General features: G+C 44.5%; 1 protein-coding gene across 1 annotated transcript; it reads right to left on the bottom strand.

Annotated features, from left to right (window-relative positions):
* Nucleotides 1-6,152: 6,152 nt before the first annotated feature.
* On the bottom strand, nucleotides 6,153-8,769 carry LOC120110176 (Pectin lyase-like superfamily protein). The gene is made up of 5 exons (XM_039124372.3): nucleotides 8,253-8,769; nucleotides 7,769-7,931; nucleotides 7,447-7,653; nucleotides 6,492-6,739; nucleotides 6,153-6,309 (listed from the first exon to the last, which is right to left on the bottom strand). The coding sequence occupies exons 1-5, from the start codon at nucleotides 8,522-8,524 to the stop codon at nucleotides 6,153-6,155; spliced, it is 1,047 nt and encodes a 348-aa protein (XP_038980300.3). The 5' UTR covers nucleotides 8,525-8,769.
* Nucleotides 8,770-10,156: the final 1,387 nt, after the last annotated feature.

The following is a 10,156-nucleotide window of genomic DNA, read 5'->3' as shown; positions in this document are numbered from 1 at the left end:
CCTAGCGCCTAACACTTGTCTCGCGTAGGAGATGTCCTCCTACGTTTTCCTAAGCTTCGCTCCCAAAACTGATGTCTTGAAGGAGCGTCGCTCTCCCGCCGTTACCAGCCTGGAGAACTGGTCCCTAATCACAAACGCCACACCATATCTATCTCCATCAGCAAGTAGGCTACCATCAAAGTTCACCTTGAGATGGTTGAAAGGTGTGAGCTCCCAAAAAACAAGGACAAACCTGAGTGTTGTAGTAGCAGAGAGGGGGTCCCAAATTTCCTAGCTATCCTAGATGAAGCATCCAAAGTAGTCTTAGTGACGTCAACAGCCTGATAGAATGCCATCTCCACAGTAGTCCTTAGGGGTGCCCTCCTATCCTCCAAGATTCTGTTGTTTTTGTCTAACCAGATGTGATAAACCAAATAAGCACGGCGATAACTCCATCCAGCTGTACTCAGCAACCACAAAGCTACTCTCATATGGCGCAAGAGATCCTCCACTGATTCCGTGGACCTAGGGAAGAGAAGATGTCATACATTTACAAGGAAGGTAATCGTGCTGTAGATTAATTGGTAAACCATAGAATGACATAGGTGGGTATTTGAGGGGTATATATCGATTTTTGGAGGATAAATATATAATAAGCTATGCTACAAGGATATGCATATAAAAACATTTTTCAATAATTTGGCAAATATTGCTGCTATGACTTCATGTAACCTATGCTTGTACATTTCGCTTTCACGGTTTCTTCAAACATCAAAAGTCTACACCGACACATTGTCCCAACCACTTAAATAAATGCAGATGCCGGCACTGGTCATATAGCTCGCAAGCTCCAATTCTATCGCATACATCAAAGTGTAGCTATTTTATTGCTTTCCTTAGGTTCTTGCACTTTTTCTCCTTGTCCTCCTATTTTCAACAAATAAACAAGCGGATGGTTACAATGGGATCAAAATGCTACCTGCTGTTGGAGATAAAGGAGGAAAATTATAAGTGGGAGAACCTTCTCGTGAGTGTCTCCAACTTTAATTTCTGTTTTTATGAATCGTGTTCGTGGGAAAGGGGTTAATTCCAATGCTCATGCATCACATGAGCAAACATTAATTTTAAGGCACTATGCATGGGTCCATCGATCCAATGGTCTAGTCAACATCAGATCTAGCTACTTTGCCTCTGAGGAGATATTGCTCATGCATGTTCAGAGAACAAAGAGATATATAGCGAGAGAGAGAGAGAACAAAGATATATATATATATATATATATATGTATTACTATATATCCATTAATATTAGCAAGCAAGACACAGAATAATAATGAGAATTAAGTAGAGTCTGCACAGTATCTTGCATCCAATCCGCAGGTGGCGGTAGAAATGCACGGATCTTGTCCCCTTGACAAATCAAGATAGAGAGATATCATGGATCATTGCCTCGGCTTGGGGCTGATCAGCTACATCATCTCGAACATGAAACATAGCTTCTCATGTGGTGCATCATATATACCATGCATCGGAGGTCTTGGGTGGGAACTAAAAGTGAGCCCAAAGGGAGAAGAAGCCTTGACGCATCAGCTATCACAGCCATGTTCGATGTGAAGGACCATCTTTAGCCGTTCCTTGAACAAGGATTCTTGGGTTTTCTTCTGGTTGCTTGCGTTAGATGATTCAGGTTCAGAGAATGGATGCATACCAATCTATCTGTCTGCATCCAGCCAGTCACCATCCATTGGCAAATAGCATGTGATGTGATTAATGTGATGCTCACTTTTCCAAGCCTCCCTCCTTGCGCATTTTTATCATCAAGGACTCATTCATGCCACGCCAATTTTTTAGTTGGGAGATGGTTAATCTACATGCTTAATCTGGGAGATGGTTTTACTCAAAAGAAAATCTTATTAATCTACATGCTATTTTTTTCTTCAAATTATAGCTTTATGAGAAATTTTTTTTCCCTTTTTCAATGAAGAAGCGAATGTTTTATGCTGCTTTGGGGAGGGATTTTTTTCGCATTGCCATTTGCTGAATAGAAAAAGAAGTTGTACGTATTCTCCAACAACTATCAAAAACTATGTAACTACGTACGTTGTTTGCATGAGGATTTTAGGATGCTAAAAGGGTGCATAGTTAATGAAAGAGATCGAAGTGGCTTCTCACCCATGAATTTTCCATGATCGCTCGCTCTTTCGAGCAATACTCCTTCCACTTAGCTCGATCTAAATAACCCTATAGACTCATATTTTGGCACTTTGCTGAAGGGGAACTATGGATTCTATTCTACGTAGATTGGGAGCGGCAAATATCGAGTGGTGGCAATAGTTTTAATTACTTGATGACGAAAATTGAGTTTGGGCAGGCTTTGGGACCAGGGTGGTGGGTGCATTATATAGCATCCGAGATGCATTGTATTAATGCCACCATCCCAGGTGAATGAACTATGGTTTTTGCCAAAATGGAATCCTGTCAGCCAGAAAGTTAAAGAGTATCACGTATGTACCAAAATAAATTGAAGCTAACTAAGGCCCCCAAACCCAATGAAGCCATCAGAATTTGGAAGGACATTAGCATGGTGATCCACGCTTCCATCAAGCTTCCATTGCAGGCTTGAGCACAGAACAATCATATTCTGCTGCAACCAAGACTGGTAATTAATTTGACATCTTCCGTCCACCACCTGCCAATTGACTTCTTCCGTCCCTCTCATCATAACGGTGCTGTAGATGGCCGCCATCGAAAGATGAGTAGCTAGGCATGCATCAAGGGATGGACAATCATCAAATAAGAGGGTTTACAAATGCATGCCGTATAATACACGGTGCACGTCGCTTGTAACAAGTTGTGCATGACAAACAAAACAGATCACGGGGTATAAGGGGTAACGACTGCGACTACCCATTGTTTCGAGATATCTAGATAATATTAAAGGACGGAGGGATATTTCAGACAAAACATATTTTTTGAGAAGCCAACAGAGCTGCAGATTGGATAGCTGCTTATGTGGCCAGTCATTTTAGTAGAACGGCTAGTTGCTTTGGGCATTTCAAGATATTTTATTTTTTAATTTTATTGGACGCATACGTACGCGTCAAATATAATCTATCCGTTTTAAGAAGAAGAAAAAAAAAAAATCACGCATGATGGCATCTATGCATGCATAAACCCGACAACGTGGGGGAGCAGGAGCCCAAGATTGGGCGACGGTGGCCAAGGGGAATATCGAGTTAGTTGGGAGGAGCGCGTGCATTAAAAAGGACGGCGCATTGTCAAATGGAGCTGAGCTTCCGGTGGCCAAGTGGGGCTGAGCTGTTCGTCACTGGCTAACTTTACACGGCGAGAACGAATAACGGATTCAGTGAGGTGAGAGCTCCACCAACCAGCATGGCAGCATTTAATTCTCAGTCTATATATACACCGTACTAACTCAGGCTTCAGCCCCAGAAGTGTTAAGTGCTGGAGTTGTAGCGAGAAGATGGGAAGGCTTATGAAGTGTTTGGGGGGACTGGGGCTATTGGTGATGGCCCTGGTCATGGTCGTGGGGTTGGCCCAAGGGCGTCAGTTAGAGAAAGATTTCCTTCTTGGTGGTGAGGATGGACTTGGAGGTGGTGGTGGCTTCGGAGGAGGCGCCGGCGGTGGGGCTGGTCGAGGCCTTGGTCATGGTGGTGGAGTTGGAGGTGGTGGGGGATTCGGGGGTGGTAAAGGTGGTGGCGGGGGGATTGGTGGTGGAGCTGGTGGAGGGTTTGGTGGCGGTGGCGGTGCTGGTGGTGGGTTTGGAGGTGGTAAAGGTGGTGGTGGAGGTTTTGGTGGTGGCGCTGGTGGAGGGGTAGGAGGTGGCGGTGGTGCCGGTGCTGGTGGTGGATTTGGAGGTGGCAAAGGTGGTGGTGGAGGTATTGGCGGCGGTGCTGGTGGCGGCGGTGGTGCTGGCGGTGGCTTTGGAGGTGGAAAAGGTGGTGGAGCTGGTGGAGGGGCTGGCGGTGGAACTGGTGGAGGGGTTGGCGGTGGAGCTGGTGCTGGTGGTGGAGCTGGTGGAGGGGCTGGCGGTGGAGGTGGTGCTGGTGGTGGATTTGGAGGTGGCAAAGGTGGTGGAGCTGGTGGTGGATCTGGAGGTGGCAAAGGTGGTGGAGCTGGTGGAGGGGCTGGCGGTGGAGGTGGTGCTGGTGGTGGATTTGGAGGTGGCAAAGGTGGTGGAGCTGGTGGTGGCTTTGGAGGTGGCAAAGGTGGTGGAGCTGGTGGAGGGGCTGGCAGTGGAGGTGGTGCTGGTGGTGGCTTTGGAGGTGGCAAAGGTGGTGGAGCTGGTGGAGGGATTGGTGTTGGAGGTGGCAAAGGTGGTGGAGCTGGTGGAGGGATTGGTGGTGGAGCTGGCAGTGGAGGTGGTGCTGGTGGTGGCTTTGGAGGTGGCAAAGGTGGTGGAGCTGGTGGAGGGGCTGGCAGTGGAGGTGGTGCTGGTGGTGGCTTTGGAGGTGGCAAAGGTGGTGGAGCTGGTGGTGGCTTTGGAGGTGGCAAAGGTGGTGGAGCTGGTGGAGGGGCTGGCGGTGGAGGTGGTGGTGGTGGTGGATTTGGAGTTGGCAAAGGTGGTGGAGCTGGTGGTGGCTTTGGAGGTGGCAAAGGTGGCGGAGCTGGTGGAGGGGCTGGCAGTGGAGGTGGTGCTGGTGGTGGCTTTGGAGGTGGCAAAGGTGGTGGAGCTGGTGGAGGGATTGGTGGTGGAGCTGGTGGAGGGGCTGGCGGCGGCGGCGGTGCTGGGGGTGGCTTTGGAGGTGGAGCTGGTGGAGGCGCTGGCGGCGGCAGCGGAGCTGGTGGAGGGGTTGGCGGCGGCGGCGGTACTGGTGGTGGCTTTGGAGGAGGCAAGGGTGGTGGGATTGGTGGCGGAGCTGGCGGAGGGGCTGGTGGTGGGGGTGGAGCCGGTGGAGGACTCGGCGGCGGCGGCGGCGAAGGCGGAGGAGTTGGAGGTGGCTCAGGTGGAGGTTTCGGAGGCGGTAGTGGCGCCGGTGGAGGATTCGGAGGTGGTGAAGGAGGAGGCGGCGGTTTCGGTGGTGGAGCTGGAGGCGGCGGTGGTGGAGGATTGGGAGGAGGCGGCGGGGGTGGCTTCTAAGAATATTTACTAGCTTCCTCAAAGTAAAGCCTAGAGAGAACCACGTATGCATCCGTAATGTACTTAAGCTACGCGGGGGAATAAATCTCCTAGCCTAATAATTTTAAATTAACGGAGTGATTATTATATTTGCACCTTGGTCGATGATTTGTGTGCCGGTATCTTTGATATATTTCTTGTCTGGGATGTCCAAAATAACGTGATACTATGGCCGTTACCAACATATTTATTTCATAATAATATTGGTTCATATTGTGCATGGTAGGATTCAACCATCTTTCATGCTTATCTACTATATTTAATGAAAGAAGTTTTAAGGCCAGACTGTCCTTTTATTACGTTTTTTTTTTTTTTTTCTCTTTTGAAACGAAGCACTTGCAGCAATGTTAGTATATTTAATTGTGGAAAATGCAGCCATGCATGTGCACTTCAGAATTTCTAGAAGTCTAAAAATTGATCTTGTTGAAATCTTATGAAGATTGTTGATAGATTTTTTTATTCTATTGCCTCTCCATTTTGCATCATTTGGATATACGAGCTTGTAGTCTACTGGTGAACTTAGATCGACCCCAACCCTATTTAGATGGAATTTGGTTCTAACTATATTTGATAGAACCAACATGAGACTCTATAGCAGGCTAGCTGGCACCTTCTAAGGCCAAGCATATTAATAGCCACCTCTTTTTTCTGAATAAATACCTTTTGCTTGATGTCTAGCTTCCATTCATCGATCGCCATCACTAATTAATGTGACTTCATGATCATATTCTCACTAGAACTACTATAATAAATACAAAGAGCAAAACGAAACGCATAAGAAGTAATAAATTCATGCACTATTTCCAGCTATGATTACCATGGTACCAATTTTCTTGTCAAAGAATATGACATTTAAATGAATTACATAGAGCTAGTAATGGAGGCATGCAGTCTTGATCAATAATAGTAAGCCGCTGCCAAATTCATGCATTATTTCTAGCTAACATTACCATGGTAATTAACCTTGTTTTTTTTTAAAAAAGAACCACATCATGTATGAATTACATGGAGCTAGTAATGATGACAAGGGGTCTTCAATAATAGTATGCCGGCAGCCATTCCTTCCCATTGATGAAATCAATGCTTATGAATGGAGCAGCCTCCTCGTCAGTGAGTTGGCGTGCCCATGGGACACGTTGAGCCGTGTCTGCACCTGGTCCATGGCAGTCGTGCTCTCCATGGAGTAGATGGCTGCACAAACCAAAAGAAATTTCTAAGTGGCTTGCACCAACCAAACCTAGTGATTTAAAGCCTTCGTTTGCAATGACTCAGATTTTTATATCAAGGCAATATATAATGTCTGTATGATGGCGAGATATATATATCAGTATATGTTTAGGTCGAGGAGTGCATCGAGGGTTGCAGGCGCTTACTTGGCGGAGCCATCGTAGCTCCAGTGGGTCCAGCCATCAGGAGTAATGGTCTTGGAGAGATAGGTCTTGGAAAAAATGACCCGAGAGTGAGCTCCTTTAGCTCGACCCAAGTAGACATTGCCAATGCCATATATCTTGCCTTTCAAGAACACGAAGCCGCTGTCTTCATCTGCAGACTGTCTGTTTTGAGCTGTGATTGAGCCAAGAATTTTTGTCCTTCGATCCGTGAGAACGAAGATCTCGCAGCTCTGCATTCATGGCCGGAGGAGTGTTACAAACGGGAGGAGACAGGAAGGTAAAGACTAGACCTGAATTGTATTATAAAAAACAGACATCTGATTCCTTAATATGAAAGGATTTGATTAAAGTTCAGCAGAAGTGTTTAATATTATAAATAATCAATTAGTCTTCCATTTACTAAAATTTCAACCTTACTGGCAAGCTAAGTGTCTAGCAAGATATTGCATGGTCACATATATTTGCTTATAAATGGAATATATACGTGAAAGTGTATGTAAGCACCAATAGGACCGGCAACATTCAACTCTCAGCAGTTGGATGCAAATTTACTTTGGTCTTTTCAGGGACCTGTCATATTTTAAGATTTGAAAAGTTCTAATCTGTTTTATGTCCTAAGTAATTTATACATAATTCCAGGATGCGTAACAGGATGGAATTCCATATATTAATCAAGGTGGCAATCGGCTGTAAATTTGCTCAACCTTTCTATTCTTCTTTGACTTTGTGCTGCAAAACCGACGCAGTTTAATGGCAGAAGACTTGGATGATAATGATGATGGTGGTGGTTAGTAGACGTAAACTTTCTCATGTATAATTAAGTCAAATCATAAGATTTTTTTTCCCTCAAAAAAAAAACATGAATCAGAAGATATTTCAAGTTTATTTATGGTCTTAGTTAAGATACAGCGCCACCTTCATGAGATCATAGACTTGCCTGAAAGATTGACTGGCCACGGCCAAAGATGAAATCAATGTTGCCTTGGATGTAGCAGCTTTCGTAGTAATGCCTGCCCTTGTGATCAAAGAGGGTGTTGTGGGCACTATAGAAGGCACAATGATAGAAAGCCACCTTATCTCCAGCCACCATGGCTGCCACCGACTGCTTGAATGGAGCATCAGGAGCACCAACCAGAGCATCATTCTGTCATACGCGTCATTTTAACTCTTCGATTAGGTTTTGGAGATAGCTATCGTAACTGTAATCATGGAGGCGAATGTTTAGGTGGACTAGAACTTGAAAAAAAACAGAGATGAACCTTGAAGCTAATGCCGAACACGATGATGTTGTCGGCCCAGACAGAGAAGGATGCGGACTCTGTGTTGTTATTGCAGCTCTCATCCCAAAGGATGGCGGTCCTTCCTTTGCCATTTCCTCTTAGGAATATATATGACTTTCTCTCTGGGATTACAACCTTCTCTCTGCCCATGATCATGCCAACAAACATTGCAGGGATCGATGTAAGAAAAATGAAGAAGTCTTAAGTACATGTGGCGCATAACTGATCCATACACGTCTTTGCTTGAATTCTACCTTCAAGAATAATATCATATGGTGTAAAAGTATAAATCAACCTAGATATATCTACATTTTGCTCACACCTAGAACCCAGGCATTTTGTGTCTCATAATTCTAACTCGAACGCCATTTGTTTTAGAAAGACAATGGTTTCTGTCATTCGGACTTGAGTTAGGCAATGACTTGCACGGTATAATATCATAATTCTATGGTTATATATCTACCTGTAGATTCCGGCACGGAGGTGGATGATGATCCACTGGGAATTCCCGTCAGGGACTGCATCAATGGCGGCCTGCACCGATTGGAACTCCTCCTTCGGACCGACAAGGATGGTGCGGTTGGTAGCGATCTTGGAAGTCAGGAGAGGACCTTGGATGATGTCTGTACTTTTTACGGAAATGGCTCCTCCAAGGATGGAAGAGAGGGAGAGGATGAAGACCGCAACGGCGGCCCACGACGAGATGAAGAGATGACACAATGAGGACGCTGCCATGTTTTTCACCCTGCGGGATGACCCTTCCCGGAGGAAGAAGAGGGGTATAAGAAAAGCTCTATCGTTAACGCCGGTTGCTTTGTTCTCTGGCTTCCAGAGGCCGAGAGGGAAACACGGGAGCTGTTTAAAGCCGACTGTTTAAGATCCTGTAATCTGTCAACAAATAGCACTAAGATAGAGCAAAGGTTTTGGTGCAAAGTGAAAACTAGCAACATTTGTGGTGCCATGGTGGGTCTAGCCTCGTCCACTTGTTCATAAGAAAATTGCTCAGGCCTCAGCTAACTAGCAACATTTGTGGTGCCATGGTGGGTCTAGCCTCATCCAATTGTAATTTCTTCGGTTTTGGGACATGAACATATGTCGTATACATGTGATTATCTGATCATGATATCCAAGACATACATGATACATGCAAGAAATAGTAAGGATGATCACGTCCAATTTGACAAATAATTTATTTTTCATATAAAAAAGTGAAAACAATACCAAACGGTCCTAAGTTTTTGAATGGATGCAACATAAATGTTAAAATTTATATTTATCTATATTTTGATTAAGTTATGTTTAGTGAAACCAATTAAATTATATGGATGCAACTTTGCTACTAGCTCCTAGCTTTCAGCCCAGTGCAGGTCATCTGAAATAGAACCATTTGCTTCTTGACTCCGGAAAATAAGAGAGCACTTTCATTTGGTTTAATAGGATAGATGCATGACGGCATAAGTCCAGAAACAGATCTATTTAACATGCATCTAGCATAAATCTATATCAAGCCTAGTTTTCAATCTAAATCCATTAAATTTGATACGGTGTTGTCTGAAACATTTCTACTAGACAGTGAACATGTTTAACCAAGTATCATTGGGTTGAACTCGATCCATTAGGCTCAGATCCAGATCGAGATTCTTTCTAGTCCCAACTTAGTCTAGAGAAGATCTATCTTCCAATCACCCCTATTCATGATTGGCTTGACAAGGTCGGGATTAGATAAGACTCATGTGCCTAGACTAACCAAACTTCAACATATGGACCTCACAAAATTAGATGAGGCTTGGAGTGGTTCCTGGTGTTACCCATAAAACTTGTTCGCTAAATACGGACAGTTTTTGGCATTAGACCACTCCTTAATGCACTTCCAATCAAATCAATTGAGCTCCTGCCCGACCGTTCATGTCAAACGGCCCAAACCAAAACACAATCCAATGGGCCAGAGAGTTCAAACAAAATAATCAAGCGAGCATATAGCAAGAGAAGAGAGTGTTACATGGGCATAAAAGTGGATCGTATAATATCCATTTGGATCTATTTTCATATCTAAATTTATCTGAATCTACATAGAAATTCAAGTATCCAACCAATATCCATGTTCGTATCCATACCTATCAAAGAAAAATGAATATGGATATGGATATGAATACGAACACAGATATGGATATTTTTGTATCAATTCCAGCTTGGACTTTTCCAAAAGTCCCCTTCGAGGACTGGTGGACGGTGATGAACTTCGAGATCATAGCAGATCCAGCAGTGGTCGAGATACAGCACAACCAAATCAGAATAAAAGAGCAGAAGTAGAGGGATTATACTGCTTTTTTTTTTTCGGGTAGAGGGGTACTGTATCTTTAAAGAACA

This window comes from Phoenix dactylifera, chromosome 8, assembly GCF_051530095.1.
Source record: "Phoenix dactylifera cultivar Ajwa chromosome 8, Ajwa_hap1_PhDact_Kaust_v1.1, whole genome shotgun sequence".
Lineage (NCBI taxonomy): Eukaryota > Viridiplantae > Streptophyta > Magnoliopsida > Arecales > Arecaceae > Phoenix > Phoenix dactylifera.
The sequence above is the reverse complement of the archived record's forward strand: the minus strand, read 5'-3'. Positions and strand labels throughout refer to the sequence as shown.

What these genes read in the sequence shown, in the direction of transcription:
- LOC120110176 (XM_039124372.3), bottom strand. Translation starts at nt 8,524, where the DNA reads ATGGCAGCGTCCTCATTGTGTCATCTCTTCATCTCGTCGTGGGCCGCC. An exon ending in TGTTCGGCATTAGCTTCAAG is followed by an intron (nt 7,654 to 7,768) that starts GTTCATCTCTGT and finishes CGCGTATGACAG; the next exon opens with AATGATGCTCTGGTTGGTGC. An exon ending in AGCTACGATGGCTCCGCCAA is followed by an intron (nt 6,310 to 6,491) that starts GTAAGCGCCTGC and finishes TGGTTTGTGCAG; the next exon opens with CCATCTACTCCATGGAGAGC.